The sequence below is a fragment of the Gorilla gorilla genome, chromosome 9, assembly GCF_029281585.2.
Source record: "Gorilla gorilla gorilla isolate KB3781 chromosome 9, NHGRI_mGorGor1-v2.1_pri, whole genome shotgun sequence".
Lineage (NCBI taxonomy): Eukaryota > Metazoa > Chordata > Mammalia > Primates > Hominidae > Gorilla > Gorilla gorilla.
In genome coordinates this window covers 137,801,264-137,826,148 of record NC_073233.2, presented here as the reverse complement: position 1 = coordinate 137,826,148, position 24,885 = coordinate 137,801,264, and the positions used below count along the sequence as shown (strand labels likewise).

General features: G+C 45.1%; 1 protein-coding gene across 11 annotated transcripts in view; it reads left to right on the top strand.

Moving 5' to 3' along the window:
* The window catches only part of NFRKB (nuclear factor related to kappaB binding protein), a 31,389-nt gene that overhangs the window by 3,622 nt on the left and 2,882 nt on the right, over nt 1–24,885 (top strand). For 7 of the 11 annotated variants that reach the window (XM_019035910.4, XM_031015808.3, XM_063693675.1 and 4 more), the window contains 21 exons: nt 3,197–3,398; nt 5,530–5,657; nt 6,372–6,546; nt 7,099–7,236; nt 7,839–7,912; nt 8,785–8,869; nt 9,360–9,540; nt 9,796–9,904; nt 10,137–10,263; nt 10,482–10,547; nt 13,447–13,526; nt 13,635–13,681; nt 14,605–14,665; nt 15,087–15,261; nt 16,521–16,627; nt 17,063–17,186; nt 17,399–17,478; nt 17,635–17,855; nt 17,953–18,223; nt 18,872–19,084; nt 21,708–22,475. In XM_019035910.4, the coding sequence (XP_018891455.3) occupies nt 3,197–3,398; nt 5,530–5,657; nt 6,372–6,546; nt 7,099–7,236; nt 7,839–7,912; nt 8,785–8,869; nt 9,360–9,540; nt 9,796–9,904; nt 10,137–10,263; nt 10,482–10,547; nt 13,447–13,526; nt 13,635–13,681; nt 14,605–14,665; nt 15,087–15,261; nt 16,521–16,627; nt 17,063–17,186; nt 17,399–17,478; nt 17,635–17,855; nt 17,953–18,223; nt 18,872–19,084; nt 21,708–22,475 (3,432 nt within the window). The remainder of the gene's footprint in view (nt 1–3,196; nt 3,399–5,529; nt 5,658–6,371; nt 6,547–7,098; nt 7,237–7,838; nt 7,913–8,784; nt 8,870–9,359; nt 9,541–9,795; nt 9,905–10,136; nt 10,264–10,481; nt 10,548–13,446; nt 13,527–13,634; nt 13,682–14,604; nt 14,666–15,086; nt 15,262–16,520; nt 16,628–17,062; nt 17,187–17,398; nt 17,479–17,634; nt 17,856–17,952; nt 18,224–18,871; nt 19,085–21,707; nt 22,476–24,885) is intronic. The other 4 variants (XM_063693678.1, XM_055356395.2, XM_019035909.4 and 1 more) reach the window with 1 other exon arrangement.

Genomic DNA, 24,885 nt, shown 5'->3' with positions numbered 1-24,885 from the left:
ACCAGAAGATTGTTATGAGTACTTAATCTTCACTGTGAAATATTTGGCAGTTAATCTCTCCCTGACCCAATGTCTTACTGTGTTAGTAAATCTGTTAGTTAATAGTTGCAGTATTTCTTTTAAATGTTTTTGGTTTAAACTTAAAGGTAGGCTCCTTTATTTGTTTGGTTCTTTTCAACTGTTTGAGACACTTTCATTCCCTGATATTTGTGAAGTACATGTTTATCACTAAATGTAGTAGTTTGGTTTACATTAATAATTTGATGTGTGGTCTAAAAATGCAGTCACTAAGAGGGTGTACACTGTGGTTACGGATTGATTGGCAGTGGAGTACCATGGAGGCCACTGCAGTGGTGCTAATGGTGCTAAGGCTGGCGGTGGAATTTCTGTGTAGGGCCTTAAGTCCTGGTGACTCAGGGAATCCATCACAGCCTGGGGTCGTTCACCCCAGTTCACTCCTTTTCTGTTTGGCCTAGATTGCCCCATGGCTTCCCCTCATCCCAACAACTGAGTAGGGACCCAGGAATCTGAATGAGCTGATCGTTATTTAAGTTCAGATGAGTAAATGTCCAGACCAGTTAAACTATGGCTGTTTTTCTGGCGGTCTTTATCTGCAGGGCCCAAAGTTAATAAACCATAGGAAATAGACTGTCATTCTTAGTTTGCTGCCAGGGCTTATTTTAGATTCAGAGCGTATTGGTGCATGGGAGAGGTAGTGTCGTTTGCTCTGATTTTCAACCAGTGGGCTAGCTGGCATCTTTTGTGCTCCTGGCTTTTTTCAGTCATGGCACGATTGCATCTCCTAGCTGTTTCTTTTGCCCAGCAGGATAATATTGAGTCCCACTGCAAGCACGGACAAGGCCTCTGGTTCTGGTCACCACTACCTTTTCAACCGTAGAACATCACTGGAAATGCTTAATGCCTGGATCTATTTTCTACCAAAAACAGTTCCACTGGGAAGTCTTTCAGTGGGAAATGAATAAATGTTATACATTGTTATGTTCAGTTATGTCAATAAGACCACTTACTAATAGAAAATAAATAAACATTTTTAAAAGGTATATTTTAAAAGCAGAATTATATATGTGTTTAAAATGGTTACCATGTTGTGGAACATTAAACAAAACCTACACGTATTTTCTGTATCCATAAGGTAACCCTGTACTCAATAATGGTATGTGCCCTGGGATGGGATGCCAGCTTGTTTTTGTCCACTTTCACAGGCAAGATGCGTCATTGTCATCATTAAGGTGGCTACCGTTTATTAAGTGCTTATTATTTGCAAGCCACTATGTACGTGAAAACATTCATTTAATTATATATTTCTTTTGTTTTGCCATATTTTGAACATACAGGTGTGGAGCATGGTATAGCAAACAGTCATCTATGCATCACCCAGTTTTAAGAGATAATTTAGTTTGTTTGTTTCACATTCTTCTTTGGTCGTATGTCAAACATTATGGATAAAATGAAAGCCACCAGTGTGCTGTTCTCTGATCCTCCCTCCCAGCTACAGTAACAACTGTACTGCAGTTGGTGTATATACTTCCCATCCATGTTTTCTTGGCATACTCCTTCAGGGCAGTCCCTTTATGTTACTCATGTAGTCAGCAAACACTTGTTCTATTAGGCGCCTCTATGCCAGACACTGAGTTAGATGCTAGAAATAAAATGTAGGCAAAAATAGGCTTGCAGGGGAATATCCTGGGCATTGGGACTGAGGTGTTTTTGATACGTTCATGCAAAGATGCCTGGAGTGGGTGGTTGGATTTCTGGGTTGTTTCCTGCTGAAACCCTTTAGTGGGTCTCCATTGTCCTTAGGGATAAAAGTCACAACTACCTAAAATGCTTGCCGTCCTTTGCATCTTTCTGCTGTCTGCTGCCTCCACCTCCCTCCCTGTCCTTGATCTAGCCAAATATTGCCTGAACTTTAAAAAAACAAAAAAAAAAAAACAAAAAAACCCAAAAAGTATCACACAGAAGAGTATATAAAATGCATACACACACAAACACACAGACACACACACGTAAGATAATAAAACATGCATGTAGCCTTCAGTTAGGGTAGGGACACTACCAAGACCACTGAAGCCCACCACCACGTACCCTGTCTTATCCCTCTCCATTCCCCCACAGGTAACTGCTATCCTTTCTTTTGTGTTAATTCTTTTTTTGTTTTTCTGGTGTTGCTCTGTGGATTTCTAACCTTCTCCCCCACCGTCTTTTTTCTCTTTCGTCATCCCTCTCCTGTCTTAACCGTTTTTTGGTGAGCATTCTCTGACATTGTAAATGTGGGATGTTTGCTTCTATACACATCAGCACTTCTTTAACTACATTGTAACTGCATGTTTAATTGTTCCCCACCTCAGACCATATATATGCCAGGCCAAGTTAGTATTTTGCTCGTGGAAGGTATCCAGTATATAACTCGGGAGTTGAAAATGAACCCCATCCTGTTTCTTCTCACTCTTAGCTGGTGACTTCAGTCCCTCAAGTTCATTCCTTCTATGTTAACCTTTTCCTGCCACTCAGTTGAGGTGGAATTCAGATGTCCACCCTCATACCCTCGTTGGCAGAGGCGGCTTCCAAGTGGGATTCTCTACTAAAATGATTTTCCTCTGGATAATTATTTACTGTTGGATACAAGACTGTGGCTCATATGTAGTCTTTAATCTCAAGATCATTGGGATTTTAGTTTATTTTAAAAAATCGTAGGCCAGGCACGGTGGCTCATGCCTGTAATCCCAGCACTTTGGGAGGCCGAAGCAGGCAGATCACCTCAGGTCAGGAGTTTGAGACCAGCCTGGTCAACATGGTGAAACCCTATCTCTACTAAAAATACAAAAAATAGGCAGGTGTGGTGGTGTGCACCTGTAATCCCAGCTACTCGGGAGGCTGAGGTAGGAGAATCGCTTGAGTCTGGGAGGCAGAGGTTGCAGTGAGCAGAGATCGTGCCATTGCACTCCAGCCTGGGCAATGAGCAAAATTCAGTCTCAAAAAGAAAAAAAAAAAATGTAAAAAATTAGTAGTGATAGTTGCACAGCAAATGTGAATGCACTTAAGGCCACTGAAGTCTACACTTAAAAATGGTTAAATTGGTAAATCTTACGTATATTATGTAAAGTTTTGTATACACATACATACAAAAAACTTAAAAATATATTTTACTTTTGTTTACTTTTCCTATTTCTCCTAGCCTGAGATCTTCTTTGATGTTGTCAGCCTCTCAACATGGCAGGAAGTGTTAAGTGATTCTCAACGTGAACACCTCCAGCAGTTTCTGCCTCAGTTTCCTGAAGACAGTGCTGAGCAGCAGAATGAACTCATCTTAGCCTTGTTCAGTGGGGAGAACTTCCGCTTTGGAAACCCTCTGCACATTGCCCAGAAGCTTTTCCGAGGTTTGAAGCTCAGTATTCTTTCTTTGAGGGGGGTGGTGGATGGGCACACGTTCACTTACGTGGGTATTCCTTTCTTCCTTTTCTTCTTTTTGTCTTCATGTACAGATACTGAGGCAGCAAAGAGCGGTTTTGTGTAACACTTTGCTGTCTAGGCTGTGTTTTAAAAAATAAAAATGTATTGACTTACATAGAAAATACATAATATGAATTCAGCTTGTAACCAGCATCTACATAAAAAAATAAAACATTTCCAGCATACTAGAGGTGCCCTTCATGTCTGGTCTTTAAAAAATTTTAAAAAGAGCTTGCTATTTGCTTTATTGCACGTATCAAGGTTCGTATGTGTGTGTGTGTTTAGGTACACACACACTTTTTGCTGCAGAAAATATGACACTTCACTGCCAAGCACTTCAGCATGTCCATGTCTCTTAACAGACACTTTCCCATATCATCATCGCCCTGTTACCACACTCAAGGAATTTTACATTGAGCAGATAATATCATAGGCTATTTCATGTTCAAATTTTCTTTTCTTTTCTCTGGGACAGAGTCTCGCTGTGTTGCCCAGGCTGGAGTGCAGTGGCGCGATCTCAGCTCACTGCAAACTCTGCCTCCCGCGTTCACGCCATTCTCCTGCCTCAGCCTCCCTAGTAGCTGGGACTACAGGCGCCCGCCACCACGCCTGGCTAATTTTTTGTGTTTTTGGTAGAGACAGGGTTTCACTGTGTTAACCAGGATGGTCTCGATCTCCTGACCTCGTGATCTGCCCGCCTCGGCCTCCCAAAGTGCTGGGATCACAGGCGTGAGCCACTGCGCCTGGCCTTCATGTTCAAATTTTCTTAATTGTTCCTGCAATGTCCTTTAGAGTAGCTGTGTAAATCCAGGATCTGTTCAGGGTTCATGCATTGTGCTTGGGCCTTACGTCTCTTTAGCTTTTTGAATCTAGGTAGGGCGCTTTGCCCCTTTTGTTTTTGTCTTTCAGTACATGGAGAGCCAGAACACTTGAATTATAAAATGTCCTGCTTCCTGGGAATTTGTCATTTTGTTTTCTCATGGTTAGATTGGGTTAAAGGCTTTTGGCAGGAATATGATATAGGAAATGTGGTCTTTCCCATTGTATCACCTCAGGAGGCACATGGTGTCAGGTTTTCCATTTTGGTAAAGCCACATTTGCTCACTTGGTTAAGGGGTGTCTGCCGTACCTCTTGCTTGTAAGGATACTTTATTCCTTTATCATTAAGAAGCAGTGTGGGATGATACTTTGGGATCATGGATCATGTGATAGTCTCATTTTCCAAAAGCCTTTGTCTTACCCAGTAGTTTCTGCTTCCATGGGTGATTCTCAACTGCATCAGTTACTATATTGGGGGTTGCAAAATGCTTTGGGCCACTCTTTAAGTTACAGTTTGCTTTCTGGACCATGGAGAGGAGCCAAGGAAGCCTCTTCCCCTTCCCTTCCAGGGTGACTTTGTTCTGGCACAAGGCCCTGAATGGGCAGCACATCTGGAATTCTGTTAAACTTGACAACTTGACAGCTGCTAATGGCCAGAGAGAGTAGCCTTATCACCTGGAATCTCATTATATTAAGGGTGTAAAATGAACATTCTCTTCTTTGGTGGGTTACTAGTGTAGAAAGGAATTCCCCTCTATGGTTGGCAGAGATCTGTTTCACTACAGCTGAGGGTGCACTGTCTCCTCTGATAGAGCAGAAGTTGGGAACCCACTTGGCTTTAGAGGGGCTCTGTAAGGGACCTTCCATAAAGGTAGCACTGTCTCTTGTGCTGGCATGTTTCCCCTGAAACAGTATGGTCGTCTGGTAAGGATACAGATGAGGAATGTCAAGGCAGGACTTCCTGCATATTCCACTCTGACCCATGCCATGTGTCAGTTCTAGTGCTGCTGAAGACAGTTGCGTTACTGTGGCTGTGATGGTCATCAGCCTTAAATGAGCTGTCATTGCTTCTCAGCACGCTTTTACTTTTGGTTCTTTCCTGATTCTCTTAAATGTTCACTTTTCCCTTAAGTTTTGTGGTACAGAGTTTACCATGTTAAGCACTCATTCAATATATTTGTTGACTGATGATGTATATTTGTTGACTGATGTAAATACATATACCTTTATTTTTTTAAGACGGACACTTTAACCCGGAGGTGGTCAAGTACCGGCAGTTATGCTTCAAGTCACAGTACAAGCGCTACCTCAACTCCCAGCAGCAGTATTTCCATCGGCTGCTGAAGCAAATTCTTGCTTCCCGGAGTGTAAGTAGTGCTGGGAACTGGATATAAAATGTGGGCGGTCACAGGTATCATGACTTCAAGAAGCAATTCAGGTGCAAAACACAAAAATTGCCACTAAGAAAAAAATGCTACCGATTAATCTGTGACACAGTTAAGCTATGCCATCCTTTCTTATGATAAACTTCAAATGTGTCCTGATTTCAGAGATGTTAAAACATGAAATGTGCTTCTTAAAATTGATGAAATTATAGTAGCTTCAGTGTTTACCAAGATAAACAGATGGATTTTGGATCTATCTTGGGTTATTAAGGGAAACGAGGATTCCTTGGAATGGATATGAAAGTGTGCATGGGCCTGTGAATGCTGTGATGGATGGTAGCATAACAGGCCCAATGGCCCCTGGGTCTGGACCAGCCTGGAAATTCTTAAGAGGCAAAGTTGTTTGGATTTTAAGTCATCCTTTAAGCTTTGGTATAGAAATACTTGAATGTCTAGTATAAAAAAGTATTCATTCCTAGTAGAGCACTTCAATAGTCAGATTTGGGATTTTTCATGTAATCAATATAGATTATTTTTATTCGGATATATTAATATATATGTGCATCTTTCTTTGTGATCTGGAGGGAGGGAGTTGGGCTTAACACTGAAGAGAAGAAAATGTAGACTTGTAGAGTGTTCATTGTTCCAGAACAGGTCTTGGATGATGACGTGTACCCCCACCTGATCTCTACCTAGGATCTGCTGGAGATGGCCCGGCGGAGTGGCCCCGCCCTTCCCTTCCGGCAGAAACGCCCTTCACCATCCCGCACACCTGAGGAGCGGGAGTGGCGGACCCAGCAGCGCTACTTGAAGGTCTTAAGGGAAGTGAAAGAGGAGTGTGGTGACACAGCCCTGTCATCTGATGAAGAGGGTGAGTGTCCTCGGGCACTTGGGGTAGCTGGGGTATTGGATTGATACCGGCCACTTGTCCGGTTGGAGCCAGTGGTAGCCATTTATCTCCCCAGCAAAGAAACCCTCTTGAGTTGTCTGGTCTGGGGTGCATAGCGGGACTCAGAAGGCCTTGGTCTTTGGGTTGCTGAGACATTGCCATCAGATGGGGAGTGACTACATGGCCTTTTTCACCCTTGTGGCCATGTGGCATTTGAGCTTAGATGAGAGCCCGCCAGATGACTCCCTGCACGACGGGGTTCTCCACAGTGGGCCTGACCGGTCCCATTTGCCACTTGAGAGAACTGTTTTCCCCTTACAGGAGAGTAGTAGTGGCTGTTGGCCTGCTGCAATGCAACCCCAGCACTCTGTTGAAGTCTCTCTTCCTGGAAGAGCCGTTAGATGACCTAAGTGTGCTCCAGCTCCTCTGGGGTAGGGTCAGAAAGGATTGTGGAACCCTGGCCTCCATGTTGTTGGCTTAGCCTTGTTGAACCCAAATGGCCACTTACCCAATCTCCCCTATTGGAGTCCACAGCCGCGTTGGATTTACAAGAACAATTTTCTTTTGAAGATCTCAGCTCATGGCTTCCGAGCTCTCCAGCACGTTCTCCTAGTCCTGCGGTGCCCCTGCGGGTGGTGCCCACACTTTCAACCACGGATATGAAAACCGCAGGTGAGAACCGAGCTGCCGCTGTCACCATTCTGGGACATTGCGGTGGAGACTTGAAAACTCCTTTAGAGGGAGGTGGGTGGGGGCAGATTCCTACCTACCAGGAAAATAAAACTCCCTAAAACTAGGTGATTTGTTTGGCAAAGTTTTTGTACCATTTTACTTTTTTTTACATCTGGAGATAGGCCTGCCTTTTTTCTTTTGTTTTAAAATTTTTTCTCAGAAGCTGATATTTTGGGCTAAAGAAAGCAAAATCTTGAAACAGTAGTACGAAGGGGCAGTTCGGTAAGTGGACAAAGGAATAACCAGAGCCAAACCATTCTCCAGAGTGTCTGTGAGTTTGGAGAAGAGTTTTTGTTTGGAACAGGAAGCAAAGATTGTTAAGAACTTTAAGTGTGTTTTAGGACCAGCTGAGTCACAGAAGTCATTTATTACCAACGTATGGAAAAGTGGAAGTGTCGATCCTGTGACTTTAAAGATTTTTGGTACTTGTAGTTCACAGGTGTCAGAAGGGAAACTCAGAAATATCTTACTTTTGACAAGTGAGCAGAAAGATGTAAATTGGAGAATCATGGTAGTGAATATGGTTTGGTTTGTTTTCTCAGATAAAGTAGAACTGGGGGACAGTGACCTGAAGATAATGTTAAAGAAGCACCACGAGAAGCGGAAACGTCAGCCAGTAAGATGGGAAGGGCGTGCGGCCGTGTGGTTTTCAGCCTGATGTCTCAGGATTGGCTGTCCTGAGGAAGACACGGGGCATCACTGCCTCGTCTGTCTGTCCTCCCTACCACTGTGGGCACTGGAGCAGCTGGCGAGGCTAGCTAGCATCAACGATATGAGGCACGGTGGCTTTGACTTCGCAGGGCCTCCTGAATGTAGTGTCTGCCTTAATTGTTACAGTGACAGTGTCGAGTATAGGAATCGTCGTCTCCACCTCAGCAGTGCTCAAGAGGTTAGGGAGCTTGTCCTTGGTCCTATAGCCAGGAAGCAGCAGAGCCAGGAGTTGGGCCCTGGGTTTGTCCCACTTTTTACTGTTTCCATTATTGCATGCTACCAAGTTGAGGTAGCTAGCACCAAGCCAGAGAATTCAGTGGAGAAAAGATGATACCTTTTTGGGAAGAAAAGACAGTCCTTCTAAGACTAGGAGGTGAGATGGGAAGAACCCCACATCAGAAGTCAGTACTGAGTTCTCTCTCTTTTCTAGTTACTGTGATACTTCTTTAAAGCCCATTTCCAGACTCTGTAAAACATAGTAATACTTAACAAGACTGTTTGCAAAGCACATGAGACAAGGAATGCAGAAGAGCTTTATAATTAAATGCTGTACGGTAGAAAGATTGGAACTGGGTTCTATGCAGCAGTATCAAGTTATTTTTAATTAAATGGGGATATGATAGGGAAAAAATGAATAGTTTTATCTCTCTATATTTTTGACTCAATGTGATTTCCCCAAGTGTACCTAACATCTAATTGTTACATAAATTGGCAAAGTCACCTCAGTTTTTGCTCCTTTTTGGGCCTCCATGACCAAATTCTGGATATCACATCTAGGATCACCCGGACCTTTTGACAGGGGACCTGACCCTCAATGACATCATGACTCGAGTAAATGCTGGCAGGAAGGGCTCTCTGGCAGGTAAATGACTGGGCCCCTCTAGGAGCCTTCATCTGACTATGGTGTTAAGTTGCGTGAGCCCATAACATGGCAAAAATAAATGAAACCATGGCCTCTTTCATGCTGGTAACCTTTATTATTACCTCTTACAGGCTAACAGGTGGGAAATGAATGTAAAATCAGTACAACAGAGCATCAGCTCTTTAATAAATATTAAAATTAAGCCATATACTTGGGAGGCTGAGGTAGGAGAATCGCTTGAACCGGGGAGCTTGAGGCTGTAGTGAGCTATGATCGCACCACTGCACTCCAGCTTGGGCAACAGAGTGAGATCCTGTCTCAAAAAAAAAAAAAGCTATAAATCACTCAATGAATTTGGTTTCATTGAGTGTTTTATTACTGAGACTTTTCTATCTTTGGTGGGCCTTGGGAAAAGAATATGCAGATAAGACCCCTCACTTCCCTGTGTAGGAGATACATTTCTGTGACTGGTGTTACTTTGCCTTTCTAGCCTTATATGACTTGGCTGTCCTTAAAAAAAAGGTTAAGGAAAAAGAGGAAAAGAAGAAGAAGAAAATAAAAACGATCAAATCAGAGGCAGAGGACCTGGCCGAGCCACTAAGCAGTACTGAAGGGGTTGCACCTCTCTCACAGGCCCCCTCTCCGCTGGCAATTCCTGCTATCAAGGAAGAGTAAGTGAGCAACAGAGATTCTGTAATTCTCAGGGTGAATGGGTAAGCCATAGGCTGTGTCCTGGCCCCTAGGGCTTGTCGTAGCTGTAAGTATGTTGGACTTGTAGACCTGGAGTCCCAGGGATACTGCTGGGAAAATATATTGTTTGCTCCTTTCTGGAACTCTTTTATGACTGCTAGGACGCTTGGGCGCCTGAATCGATCTAGGATGTGTTCTTGGTCTTTTTGGTTCTTACATTTTTCTTCCCTCATTAGGCCCCTTGAAGACCTCAAGCCTTGCCTTGGAATCAATGAAATATCTTCCAGCTTTTTCTCTCTTCTATTAGAGATCTTGCTGCTGGAGAGTCAGGCTAGCCTTCCTATGGTAAGAGTTTTGGAAAAGTTGGAGGTACATTAGAGTTTTCAAAGTGTTCAAATCCTGAATGGTCTATAGCTTGAGAAGTGGAACTCTGAGTTCCTCTCAGCGCTCTGTAGTTAACTTGCTTTGTGATTCGGACAAACACCGGATGCATATACTGCAGCTTGTGGTGGCACTTGTGTGGAATTGCTGGTGTGGAAGAGAAGTCTGAGTGGGTTCTGCCTTTGCTTTCCCTCAGCTAGAGGAGCGAGTTTTGGACTGGCAGTCATCGCCAGCCAGCTCCCTCAACAGCTGGTTCTCTGCGGCCCCCAACTGGGCTGAGTTGGTACTACCAGCCCTGCAGTATCTTGCTGGAGAAAGTCGAGGTAAGATGCTCTTTTTTGCAGGGTCAGTATTTTTCCCCCTTTTGTCTAATTAATTATTAGAATAAACTGCAGCTTTGCTCGTGTAATCCATCATGCCTTTGCATAATGCTATGCCTTGAAGGTTCTTGCTTTTCTAATACACTGTGGAACACTCAAAAGCTGTTTCGGAGCTCAGGGATGCACCTGTATGGCTTGTTTATGTGGTCCATTTCTTGCAGCTGTTCCTTCCAGTTTCTCTCCATTTGTTGAATTCAAAGAGAAAACCCAGCAGTGGAAGTTGCTTGGTAAGTGATCCGTATTACCTACCCCAACAGGTTTTTGTTCTCCCATTTCCTCCCCTAAGTTTATTTGCCTTCCAGTCAATATAGTCCTGCAGATTGGTTTAAAAAAGCAATATCAGACCTTATTTTGCTCTGTGAAGGAGTCCTTCAACACCCTTTTTGTACTCTCAAGGTGGGTTAACTAACTCCTCTGGTTGGACCAAAGCTGAGATGGAAGGAATAGCCTTTCTGTATGATGTAGTCTGGTGATGGCTAAATTTAAATCTGCAAGGGTATTTTGCAAGAGCATCAACATTTATATTAATCATACAGATGACTTTGGATTAATTTGTAATATAAATTTTTTCTTTCCTAAAAATGGGCTTTGCTATTGAGGAGAATGTGCAGCAGCCCCGAATAAGTTGTTTCTAAAGAACAGGGTTGTTATTTTTAAGTTTATAAAGCCCACTTAGTGTGTAAGTTGTCATAACATGCATCTGAAGTCACTTGGAGGCTGTTACCTGGTGATGGTGAAAAGAGAGAAATCCAGTGTTGGTTTCTTCTTGAAATTCACAGGCACTTCTCTGTGCTGAGTGGTCTGTGGAGAAGCATATGGAGAGCAGGTTATGAAAACGGTAGACTCATTCATTCGTTATTTATTACATTTATTCAGCTTCTGGGTGTCAGGCACTGTTAGGTGCTGGGGGACACAATGGCTTCTGAGACAGTGTGCTCCTCTCGTAGGGCCTAAGGTCTGTTTGGGGAAGAAATACTTACTTAGATTTAATGACAAAATGATCCTTTCTGTGAAGGAAAAGTACCAGAGAGGATGGGGGTTTATGATAATAGGAACTGATGTAGTTTGCAGAGTTTGGAGGACCTTCCTGAGGAAGCAGCATCTGAGCAGAGGTGTGTGCTGAATAGGACTGAGCCAGGCAGGCAGAGGGGAGGCAGCAGCATTTGAGGTGGAGGAGGTAGAACCTTTCCATGGGGAAGATTTGATCTAAAACAGTCACACAACCCACGGGCTGTGAGAGCTGACGGTAATTTAGACACAGGGAGAGAGGATGGATACGTTTGAGAAAGAGTTAGGTGGGCTTGGTTATGGCTTGGCTGTGGGGAATGAAGGAGAATGGTGTGAGGCATGGCTCCTGTTAGATTTGCAGCTGGTGAAGGAAGGTGTTGTTCGTGCAGGTAGCAGCTGTGGAGGACTGGACTTGGAGGGTGGAGATCCCAAGTTTAGTGTTTTAAATTTATTTATTTATTCATTTATTTTTTGAGACAGAGTCTTGCTCTGTCCCCCAGGCTGGAGTACAGTGGCACGATCTTGGCTCGCTGCAACGTCTGCCTCCCGGGCTCAAGCAATTCTCCTGCCTCCTCCTACTCCTGAGTAGCTGGGACCACAGGCGTGCGCAACCATGCCTGGCTGTTTTTTGTATTTTTAGTAGAGACAAGGTTTCCCCATGTTGTCCAGGCTAGTCTTGAACTGCTGAGCCCAGGTGATCCACCTGCTTTGGCCTCCCAAAGTGCTGGATTACAGGTGTGAGCCACTGCACCCAGCCTGACTTTAGTTTTAGAGCTGCATTTGAGGTATTTCAGTGGAGTTGTTGAATAGACAGTAGGATGTGTGGGTTTAGAATTCAGACCAGAGAGTTTAAGGGGGAGAGTGTTGGCATGTGTGTGGTGCAGGGCACAGATGATGCTGTTACCTGAGGAGGAAGCACAGAGTGAGAAGAGAGGGCCGAGGAGGGCTCTTCACGGCAGAGGGGCTGAGTGACAGCATGAGAGTGCGGGGGCAGGGGTTGACTATAGAGATGGGGAAAGCCTGGAGCAGGGTTTTCCTGAGTCTTGGGAGCCAGGAGACCGGATCGCCTGAGAAGTGGGGAGTGGTCATTTGCCTCCATAGTTCCTAAAAGATTCAGTAAGATAAAGACTAAAGATTTGCGAACATGGAGGAAGTTGTGAGTTTTTCAGTGAGCGTGATTCTCTAGTGGAACGGTGGAGGCGAAGCCACCGTGAGCTGAAGGTGATGATGGTAGCTGACTGCAAGCACTTCCCCCATCTGTCAGGCTGCAGTAGCCATGGAGGGAGCACATATACCTGGGCCTGGCAGAATGTTTCTTGTAGGGCCAGATAATAAGCGTTTGAAGCTTGTCGGCCAGATGCTTTAGTTGAAGCTACTCTGCCATTGTTGGGAGGTTTCTGCAAATAGTGATATTGTGTATTGACCATGAAAACAAGGTAAACAGCCCCTTTGAGAAGGGTAGCTGCATTCATCACATAAGCAGACCTGGCCGATGATGGTCCTGTGGCTTTTATGCTGGGCAGGAGACACAGGTGCCATCAGGGTCTCAGACAGCCTGAACAGAGTGACCTGAGAAGAGGGCACAGGAGACAGGGCTTATCTCTTTCTAGGCGGGTTGTGGAAAGTCAAGCTTTTTCCTGCCCCTGGGTCTTAACTGCTATGCTAGTGAATAGAATTTTCTCTGTGCCCCACTAGCCAGAAGCCTTTCTTACCTACAAAAATAGAATAATTACCTTGGTATAAGCTATGATGACATCCTTTGTGATGCTTACCACTTTTTGAATTGATTTTAAAATATGTGCTCTTTCCTCACTTGACTGTAAACTCCCATGAGGGTGGGGACCGAATTCACCGAGTAACCTTAGTGTCACATGCAGTGCGTGGCACAGTGGGTACTCAGCGAATGCCTACGGAGTGAATGATTTCATTAGGTGGCATCCAAGAGTGGTGGTCCAGGCTGACTTCCGCCAGCTGGAAGGCAGTGGATGTGTGAAGGATTGTTGCTACAGCTCCTGATAGAATCTCTCTGTGTTGTAGTTACAGCTAGTAAAGAGAAAGCAGGATTCTCAATAATACCTTAGATCTTCTTATTTTTTTATCTCTTTATTCCTCTAATAGGCCAATCCCAAGATAATGAAAAGGAATTAGCTGCCCTCTTCCAGCTATGGCTAGAGACCAAAGATCAGGCCTTCTGTAAGGTATGTTTTTTTAAGAAATACCAGATCCTTCTCACTAGGTTTCCAGAGCTCTTAAGTTTGCCCAAATTCTTTAGTCCATTTACCTGTCAACGTTTTCTTTTTCTCCAGCAAGAAAATGAAGACAGCTCAGATGCCACAACACCTGTCCCTCGGGTGTGAGTACAATACTGTAGTGGTGGGTGGTGTCCCGGGAAACTGTAGTTCAGATACTGCCTTGGTTTTGTTAATACTTCTTGGTATGCTAGAGCTGTAATGGGCTTCAGAGCTCTGAGGAGTCCCCTGGTTCTTCCTGACTTGGCCGCACCCCCTGAGTGAACGGGACTCCTTGTGGAAGGGGCTGTGGTGGAGAGAGGGGCCGGCAGGAGAGCCTCCAAGGGGCATATGACCTGCTTTGTAGGTGGACATACTTTTTTAATGTGTACTCCTCCCTGGGCTCCTACTTGAGAATTATTCATCTAGGCCATCTTAGTCCAGTAAATGGAAGCATGAAGTTGAGTGACTTGCTGAAGGTTAGCAGCAGGACCCCAGCTAGAACTTAGATCTCTTGACTCTTAGTCCTAGGCTCTTTATATCATGTTGTCCCGTGTTTCTTTTTCTTTCCTGGCATGGTTCGGTAGTTTTCTGACACCAGGTCAGAGGCCCAGTCTAAGTGTGGCAGAACTTTTGCTTCATGTAATAGAGGTGTAGATCTCAAGCCCCGGGTACTTTCCCTGGAGGTAGAAAAACAACCCTTATCTAACACACCTGAAGCCCTTTGTTCCTCTAAGGCCGAATTGTTTGTTGCCTTTAGAATGGACCTACTTAACAGCAATATTGAAAGCAGTAGGTAAAGATGTCAGCCTCTTGCCCATCTATCCACCCAGTACCTTTCTGGGTTTCTAAGAATCAAGTGATTTTGTAATTACCAACAGGAGTTACTTCGTAGGAGCTGGAAGGTGGGCTCTTCGCCTTTGTAAGAATTGAGTGCTTCTTGAGGGACATCTTTCCATGTCACAGTGGGAATGGTTCTGAAGCAGGGGCAATGGGTCTGACACACGTGCCAGCTGTCAGGGTTGATACAGAATTCTTTATATTCCAGAAGAACTGACTATGTGGTGCGTCCCAGCACGGGGGAGGAGAAACGGGTTTTTCAGGAGCAGGTAAGAACCTAAAAGCCAGTGTAAGTCTCTGCCTCTGTGAGCCATGCAGAGAGACGCTCTGAGCCTGACTCTCCTGCATCTACCTTCTTGCAAGAAACTCATACCTTTCCCCTTAGACCTTCTGTTGGCTGGGATTACTTGTTGGGGGTGGAAACGGTGTGGGGAAGGGGAGTAAGAAATACTTGGATGATCTTGTCTTCCAGGTAGCAAAGTGCCTTCATATTACCTCCTTGTCCCTCTGCTCAGTGACTGGCTCTGAGAACCATCCTTTTCCCACTGCGGTTGGCTGAACATTCCTACTAGAATCACTTGTTCCTTCCTGTTTTAATTGTTCCATGTGGATCTGCTTATACTGTAAGGAAGCCCGAGAGAGAACCCCACTAATTCTGACCTAGAACTCTTGTCCCTTGTCTCTTGGTAGGAGCGTTACAGGTATAGCCAACCCCATAAGGCGTTCACCTTTCGCATGCATGGCTTTGAGTCTGTGGTGGGGCCAGTGAAGGGCGTGTTTGACAAGGAGACCTCGCTCAACAAGGCTCGGGAGCACTCCCTGCTGCGCTCCGACCGGCCTGCCTACGTCACCATTCTGTCTCTTGGTAGGTGGCACGTGTCGATTATCAGAGATCCCTTTCTTCACCCCGCGGCTTTTCTCTTACCACCTCTGAACTCTGTCCTCCCCTTACCCCTCCACCCAGGGTAGGCTTTGAGAACAAGGCATAGTTTTTCAAAGCATTGCAGTTTGGGAGCTGAAGGGGACATCTTCAGCTCCGAGTCTTCTTCCTTAAGTCTGGGCTTACGTTTATGTTCGTTTAGGAGTTGCTCCCAGACCAGCTAAATAGGTTAAATACAGGAATTTGCTTTCTCCAGGCTATGCTTCATTTAACAGTGAGGATTCTTACCTTTTTGAATGCCAGGAATCCCTTTGGCAGTCTGGTGGAACTTGTGGACCCCTTCTCAGAGTTATGCTTTTAAATGTGTGAAATAAAATACAGTTACAAAAGAGACCAGTTGTTTTGAAGTAGTTATCAAAATGTTAAAACAAGTTTATGGTGCAGAAATATGTGTTGTTACTATGATGTTATATGACAAGATTTAGCAGGAGGTCTGACATTTCTTGAAATTTCCAAGTAGTGATGAGTATAAATGATATTCTTAGCTATCTGCAGTAGCTGTAATATATGAAAATGTCTGATTTCTATTACACCATCACAGCACTGCAGTATATGGTTTGTTCCCTTTGTTCATAATTAAAGGAAATACTTAATTTCAGTTTAAGATGTAATTTTGCTTCCCACCTGAGTTCACAGGCCCTCTGAATTCTTAAGGTGTTACCTAAAAGTGACTCTTAAAAGTGTATGAGGGCTGGATGCGATGGCTCATGCATGTAATCCCAGCACTTTTGGAGGCCAAGGCAGGTGGATCACCTGAGCTCAGGAGTTCAAGACCAGCCTGGTCAACGTGATGAAACCCTGTCTCTACTAAAAATCCAAAAATTAGCTGGACATGGTGGTGCACGGCTGTAATCCCAGCTACTTGGGAGGCTGAGGCAGGAGGATTGCTTGAACCTGGGAGGTGGAGGTTGCAGTGAGCTGAGATCACGCCCTTGCACCTCAACCTGGGTGACAAGAGCGAAACTGTCTCAAAAAAAAAAAAAAAAAAAAAAAAAGAAGTGTATAGGGAACTCCAGTGGCTGAGCTGCCAGCTGCTGGAGGGCAGAGTGCACCTAATCCGGCATCAGGGAAGGTAGAGGAGCAGGAACCCCAGGCAGCTTTGCCCATCACTGCAGGTACAGGAGGTTGTACCTCCGTAGGAACCCTGCCTGACTTGTGGACTGTGTGCTTTCTCATGTCATCAGTTCGGGACGCTGCGGCTCGACTGCCTAATGGAGAAGGCACACGGGCAGAGATCTGTGAACTGCTTAAGGACTCCCAGTTTCTTGCACCAGATGTCACCAGCACTCAGGTAGGACGGAGAAGAGATTTCTTTTGCTTTGTTCCAGAATGGATTTAAGAAAACTTATCAGGAAATACAAAATATAACAAAATTTTTAAAAACTGAATGAAGTGAAAAATATACCTTGAAAAATGCATAGTGATCAAAACCCTTGCTGTTAGTGAAACACAAATTTTGCTCTAGGCTTTCTTTTAGCTTATGATAAAGGGCAGACTGGTCACTTACTTCACAGTATCCTTATACTGTGATCAGTATCTCAGTAGTCTTAACAGCATTTATTGTCTCGTCAAACGATTTGGGGAACTATTGGGAATACGCAGCTAGGCTGAGATAGAATCTGCATCAGCTGTGATTTAGATACAATGACATTTTTTTCCTAGAGTCCAAATAACTTCTGTTATCTAAGCTTGACTTGTTTCTTATTTCCCTGTGTCTGATTTGTAGGTAAATACAGTAGTGAGTGGTGCACTGGATCGGCTACATTATGAAAAAGATCCCTGTGTGAAATACGACATTGGACGAAAGCTGTGGATCTACCTGCATCGTGACCGGAGTGAAGAAGAGTTTGGTGTGTGAGGCCTCTGGGCACTGTCCGACCAGACTGGGGATATGTTCTGACTTTCTACCCCAATTCCATTATTCTTTTCATTGGCATATAGGTAGGACAAGATGGTAGAGGCAGGATTCAGTCCACTGGCAAGGTGTTGGTTTTTAACAAAGCCCCTCTTTTTAGTTTGCTAAGGTTAAACTCTGGCTGAAGCTTGCCCCTCTTGTTCACAGAGCGGATTCACCAAGCACAAGCAGCTGCAGCTAAAGCCAGAAAAGCTCTTCAGCAAAAACCCAAGCCCCCATCCAAGGTGGTAAGTGACTTCAGGAGAGTGTCTGCCCTAGGGATTCTGGGATGGAGGCAACTAAGAGTGGCTGCTCGGCTTTCACTTGGTATGCCTGTAGGGGTGTCCCTTCCTTTAGGGGGATCTTCACGACACCAGGTGAGTTTTCTTTGTCTTCCGTTCTAGAAGTCCAGTAGCAAGGAGAGCTCCATAAAGGTCCTTAGCAGTGGCCCTTCTGAGCAGAGCCAGATGAGCCTCAGTGACTCCAGTATGCCACCCACCCCAGTCACACCTGTAACCCCCACCACACCAGCATTGCCCGCCATTCCCATCTCCCCTCCACCTGTATCGGCAGTGAACAAAAGCGGCCCTTCCACAGTCTCAGAACCAGCTAAGTCTAGCTCGGGGTAAGTTCCTCCTTTTCTTCAGCTTTTTCGTTCTAGAGTTCTTTTGTATGCATGTCCTAAGTTTTTGTTTTTTGTCTTTCCCCGATGTTCCTCATAGTGTTCTTCTGGTGTCTTCACCAACAATGCCACATCTGGGAACAATGCTTTCCCCAGCTTCCAGCCAGACTACACCCAGTTCTCAGGCTGCCGCCCGGGTCGTGAGCCACTCTGGCTCTGCTGGACTGTCTCAGGTGCGAGTGGTGGCCCAGCCTAGCCTTCCTGCTGTTCCCCAGCAGTCGGGAGGGCCGGCACAGACATTGCCACAGATGCCAGCAGGACCGCAGATCCGGGTTCCAGCCACTGCCACACAGACCAAAGTAGTGCCCCAGGTAAACAGGGAAGCTGTGGTCATTGGGAAGCAGGGATGCAGACCCAGAGGTGGGCTGATGAGTCAGATGGGCAGTGTCTGGGTAAGGACTGGGGAGCCATAGATTATTGCTAGTGGTGATGACATTCATTGGAATAAGCCACTGAATGTTCAGAGCTGTGTAAGTGTTTTTAGATAGTGTGTTTATGTGTTGGGAATCAGATCTTCAGAGCAGTCTGGTGGTTTCCCCGGGACCCTAACATCAGGATCTTCGTAGAGGCGGGTTGTAAATGCGGACCTTGTGAGTCTGCCTCTCAGGCTCCTTCTGCTGTGCCTCTAGTCTTAGCTACGCCATGAACTAGTTATGTGAGTTTACGGAACATTTGTGTCCTCTTTGTCTCAGTTTCCTTTGCTATAAAAGGGGTAAGATAGTATTTGTCCTCAGTGTGTAGGAATAAAATGAGATGTTAAATGTAAAATTCTGAAAATTAAGATATACACAAATGAGACATTTACAGTGTCCATTTTAGAGAGTGGTGTGCCTTAAGTACTGTGGGATTAGAAGCTCTTTGAGAGCAATGCTTCCTGGGTGCTGAGGGAGACTCTTGCTTAGAGTGCTGGTCTGCATCTTAGAGTCTAATTAAGCTCTCGGCCTCATGCCCTCAACTAGACAGTAATGGCCACTGTGCCCGTCAAAGCGCAGACTACGGCAGCCACTGTGCAGCGGCCTGGACCCGGGCAGACAGGGCTCACGGTGACAAGTCTCCCTGCCACAGCCAGCCCTGTGAGTAAGCCAGCCACGAGTTCTCCTGGGACCTCTGCTCCCAGTGCCTCCACGGCTGCCGTCATTCAAAATGTCACAGGACAGAACATCATCAAGCAGGTAGGTGGGGCTCTTTCCACGTGGATCTCAATCCTTCATCCTGGAGCAGGGACCACTGGAGCAGGAGGTTCTTGGCCAGACTGCATGCCCATGGGAAGAAGATTTGTCATCTTCGACTCTCAGCTTATAGATACTTAGGTGTGAGTTCCCACCAAAGGCAAAGGCAGTGCAGCTTTGATAGATGCTGAAGAGATTTCTTCTGTTTCATTCCGTTTAATTCAGCATTCAGTAGTCGAGTTTCTGGATTTAGAATAGACTGTTCATGAGTTTATTTAGTGAAATTTCCGTGGCCACATTTTATTGGCTTCTCAGTTTACCACTCGTGAAAGTAGAATTTGCTTCTACTTTCTTGGTTGTGAATATAAAAGAATAATCATCGAACTTCAAAGAATTGTAAGCAGTATAGCAACTAATACTGATAGGAGTGCCTCCTGTGTGCCTGCACCGCATTAAGCATTTTTTGCTTGTTAAATAGTCTAATCTTCTTAGCTCTGTGGGGTAGGCACTCTTATTATTTACAGGTGGAGAAATGGAACCACATAACGATAAAGTAATGTTTTTTTTTTTGTTCAACAAACATTAAGCCAGAGAGTGTCCTAAGTATTGGAGATTTAATGGTACATTAAACAGACTAAGTCCTTGCCCTCGCAGAACTCGTATTCTCATAGAGCTAAGAGACAAGTACCTCAGTGTGAGATAGTAATAAATGCTATGCTAATCAGTAGGCAGGCTCAGGGGTGGAGAGCAGTAGTGTGTTATTTTAGCTGCAGTGATTGGAGAAGGCCTCTCTGGGGAGGTGACATTTGAAAGAGATGAAAGAAAGCGTGCCATGAAGTGATGATTGGGAGATAAAACATTCGAGGCCCAGGAATGGCAAGTGCAGATGTTTTGTGTCAGGAATATGATTGAGGAACGAGAGGAAAATCATTGTGGCTGGAGTGTAGGGAGCAAGTGTGAGGGTGTTAGAAGATGAGGATGGGAGAGGTTGCCAGTAGTTAGATTATATGGGGCTTTGACGTTAATTTAAATGTGAGGGGGAACCACTGGAAGATGGTGAGCAAGGGTGACTTGATCTGGTTTACATTTAAAGAAACATCCACCTGCTGGGTAGAATGAACAATGGGGGACAAGAATGGAAATGGGGAACCCCTGTAGGAGGCAGTGGCAGTCGTCCAGGTGAGAGGCAAGGCTGCCGCAGATGGGAGTGACCGTTCATCGGAGGTGGAGGGAGTAGTGGGGTCTGGATGTGGTTGAAGTGGGAGCCAGCGCGGTTTGCTGGTGGCTTGAGTAGGCGTCTGAGAGGAGGAAGGTGAGACTTACCCCATCCATGGCTTTGGCTTGGGCGCTTGCTTAGATGGTGGCATCATTTATTGAGGTAGAAGAAAATTGAGGCGTGGAGACTGCAAGACAGGGAAAAGTGTGGTCGGGAAGGTGTGAGGTGTAGTGGCAGCGTGAGATGAGACTCGGTGGATCAGGATAATGCGTGGGCTTCACTGGGCCAGTGGATTGGTGGCTTTTGGGGAATGGGTTCAAAAGAGAACGCGAGGAAGTGGAGACAGTGAGTATGATTGGCCTCTGTACTCGTGGGTTCCACATCCTCAGATTCAGCTAACCATGGATTATTTGGAAAAAACCCCAGTAAAAAACAACAATACAACAAAAAATAATACAGATTAAAAAACCAATAGAGTATAGAAGCTATTTACACAGGATTTACATTGTATTAGATATTATAGGTAATTTAGAGATGATTTTAACTACACGGGAGGATGTTTGTTGCTTTTATGGAGATAGTGCATTTTGTGTAAGGGACTTGAGCATCTGTGGATGTTAGTATCTACCTAGGGGCATCCTGGAACCAGTGTCTCGCACATACCAAGGGGTGATTATATAGGTAGTTTTTAGAGGAATTTTGCTTCTGAAGAGAGCAGAGAACTGGAGTTGAATGTGGAGTGGAGTAGGCGGAGGGAGGTGTAGAGTTAGCCAGGATTGGTTGTTTTTTAGGGTGGGAAGTATTACAGCACGTTTGCATTCTGATGGCCGTAGTCCAGTAGAAGGGAGAAGACAGATCATGCCACAGAGAGACGAAGTCCCTGAGTAAGGTTAAAAGGCTTGCATCTGTTACACATGAGGGAATTGGCCTTAGGAGGTGGGAAGCCGGGCTCAGTTGTACACCTGTAGTCCCAGCTGCTCAGGAGACTGAGGCAGGAGGAAATTTAAGCCCAGGAGTTCGAGGCTGCAGTGAGCTCTGATTGTACCACTGCATTCCAGCCTAGTGACATAGCAAGACCCCATCTCAAAAAGTCCTTTTCTAGGTTATAGATGTGTACAGAGATACTGATCAGTAAAATAATAGATCTTGGATTTACTTTAATATATTCTAATTCCTCCCTCCCCCACCACAGTGGGGAGGGATAGCTAAAACAAAGTATTAATTTTTAAAGCTGGGTGAAAGGGTATAAGGGTTTGTTATACTGTTCTCTACTTCTGTGAATGTTGGCAAAATAAAAAGTTAAAAAAAAAATACAAAACATCTACCCATGAAACGGAAGTTTGTCTAGTTGTATTTTGTAACCGGTTTACTATTGTGAATCCCTCATCAGTGCTGCTTCTCCCCATTCAGGTGGCAATCACTGGGCAGCTTGGTGTGAAGCCCCAAACAGGCAACAGCATTCCACTCACAGCCACTAACTTCCGCATCCAGGGTAAGGATGTATTGCGTCTGCCGCCCTCTTCCATCACCACAGATGCCAAGGGCCAGACGGTTCTGCGAATCACTCCGGACATGATGGCCACATTGGCCAAGTCCCAGGTTACCACAGTCAAATTGACCCAGGACCTCTTCGGGACAGGAGGCAACACTACAGGCAAAGGCATCTCTGCCACCTTACACGTCACTTCCAATCCAGTACATGCAGCTGATAGCCCTGCCAAGGCCAGTTCAGCCAGTGCCCCTTCATCCACTCCAACAGGTACCACTGTGGTCAAAGTGACTCCTGACCTCAAGCCAACAGAAGCCTCAAGTTCGGCTTTTCGCTTGATGCCAGCTCTTGGCGTGAGTGTGGCTGACCAGAAGGGAAAAAGCACAGTGGCCTCTTCAGAAGCAAAACCAGCTGCCACGATCCGCATCGTGCAGGGACTGGGAGTGATGCCTCCCAAAGCAGGCCAGACCATCACCGTTGCAACCCACGCCAAGCAAGGGGCCTCGGTGGCCAGTGGGTCTGGAACTGTCCATACTTCAGCGGTGTCCTTACCCAGTATGAATGCTGCTGTGTCCAAGACTGTAGCTGTGGCTTCTGGGGCTGCAAGCACCCCCATCAACATCGGCACAGGAGCCCCCACCGTGCGGCAGGTCCCTGTCAGCACCACGGTTGTGTCCACGTCCCAGGCTGTGAGTAACTAGTGGTAAAGCTTAGGCCTTCTTTTTAGAAAACTTAAGGCTCAACTGCCCATTACCCGAGAAACTCCCTAAAAACTAGGAAACTTCTTTTTAGGAGTGGAAATTAGAGGCCCTAAAAGCACCTCATTTACCCCAAATAGATTTATTTACTGATAGACTTTTGTCTGTGTTTCCTTTGAAACACAATTTATCTGTCAGACTGTGTTTCCTTTGAAACACAATTTATCAAAGTGTGGTACATGCATACATTCTTTTCAAATGGTAAAGAACAGTGCAGACAAAATAAAACCTGACTACGTTCCAGTTCTCCCTTCATGAAGACTAATTGCTGTTGGTAGTTTGGCATTTATCCTCCTAGTCCTTTTCTTGAGCATTTTCATACATGTACACGTAGTTGAAAAAACACCCATGAGAGACTTTATATATTCTGTGATTTGCTTTATTTGTTTGTTTATTTTTGAGATGGAGTCTAACTCTTGTTGCCCAGGCTGGAGCGCAATGGCACGATCTCGGCTCACTGCAACCTCCGCCTCCTGGGTTCAAGTGATTCTCCTGCCTCAGCCTCCTGAGTAGCTAGGACTACAGGCATGTGTCATCACACCCGGCTTATTTTGTGTTTTTAGTAGAGACAGGGTTTCTCCATGCTGGTCACGATAATCCTGACCTCAGATCATCCGCCCGCCTCGGCCTACCAAAGTGCTGGGATTACAGGCATGGGTCACCGGCCACGGCCGCTATGTTTATTTTTTAGGAATGTCTTGATGGTCGTTCTAGGCCATACATAGATATTGACTGGGGTCTTTTTAATGGTGTAGTAACCGGTAGAGGGGGCTCTGCTAAAGGATGCGTTTCCACTGTTAGCCAGGCAGTGGCGAATGTGTCTGGGCTTATGTGTGAACGTTTCTGAAGCGGAGAGTGCTAGTGCAAGCCTTGGGGGTGCACACATGGAGAGTTGAGATACTCCAGTGGCGCCGCCTGAAAGGCCACATCCACATGTGCCCCTATCAGCAAGCCTCCTGTTTCCCCTAGACCTTAACCAGTGCTGATACCACGTCTTTTTAACCTTGCATACCTGTCTTACTGATGAAAAGGGGGTTCTTTTTTGATTTCATTTCCCTGATAATGAGTGAAGTTGAGTATCCGTTCATTTGGAGATTGGCATGTGCTCCCTGGTGAGTAAATCTTTGCCACTTTTCTTTTGCGGTATTTGGCATTTTCATATTGTTTGACGTGGCTTTTTATAACATCCAGAAGATATGGCGTCTATGGATGTGAATTCTTTATATACATAGAAAATGTTTTTTTCCAGTCTGTCATCTTTTAACCTTATATATGGAGTCTTTTGCTCTACAGATCTTTATAATTGTATCTAATTAGATCTATCAGCATTTCCTTTAATGGTTTCTAGGTTTCGTGTCTGTGTCTTCCTTACCCCAGGATTATAAAATGTGAACCTTTATTTTCATAAAATACCTTGAGTTTAAAAAAAAAGTATAATTGTTAATGCATTTGAAATATATTTTTGTGAATAGGATGAAGTAGAAATCTCACTTCCTAGTTTTCAAATTTGCCAAAATAATCAACTATTGCTTCCCCCACTAGCTTGAAAGGCTGCATTTATCATAAACCAAATCCCCATATCCCCACACAGGTGTCTGTGGATGCATGTGTGTTTTCTCTTCAGCCTCTAGGTAAGGAGCATTGTTCAGAAGAGGGGTGTGTATGGACAGTATAAAATACAGTTTCGCTTTACTGAGCAAGCTATATAGGAAAACCTTCATAAATTGGGATAAAAGCCAGAGCAGTGAAGAAAGATATAAACATAAGTCAAATGAATACCCAAAACAGAAAATCTTAACATAGTGTGGTTAAAAAAGAAATAGTTGGTCAGGCGCAGTGTCTCACGCCTGTAATCCCAGCACTTTGGGAGGCCGAGGTGGGCGGATCACCTGAGGTCAGGAGTTCGAGACCAGCCTGGCCAACATGGTGAAACCCCGTCCCTACCAGAAATACAAAAATTAGCCGGGCGTGGTGGCGGGCACCAGTAATCCCAGCTACTCAGGAGGCTGAGGCAGGATAATCATTTGAACCTGGGAGGCGGAAGTTGCAGTGAGCCAAGATCGTGCCATTGCACTCCAGCCTGGATGGCAGAGCGAGACTCTGTCTCAAAAAAAAAAAAAAAAAGAGTTATTTAGGTTTCCACATCATAGAAGTTGAAATAAGGAAGCGGGAAACTGCACTCACTTGATCCACTTTTGTTTCTTTTGAATCCCTCTAACAGAAAGGTTATATCGAGTGTCATCTGTCCTGTTATAATCAACCTGGGTAGGTGCAACTGGTGGGGCAGGAAGTATTGATGGTGCTTACTTCCCCCTGTCTAGTCAGCTTTTTGGTAGTTCCT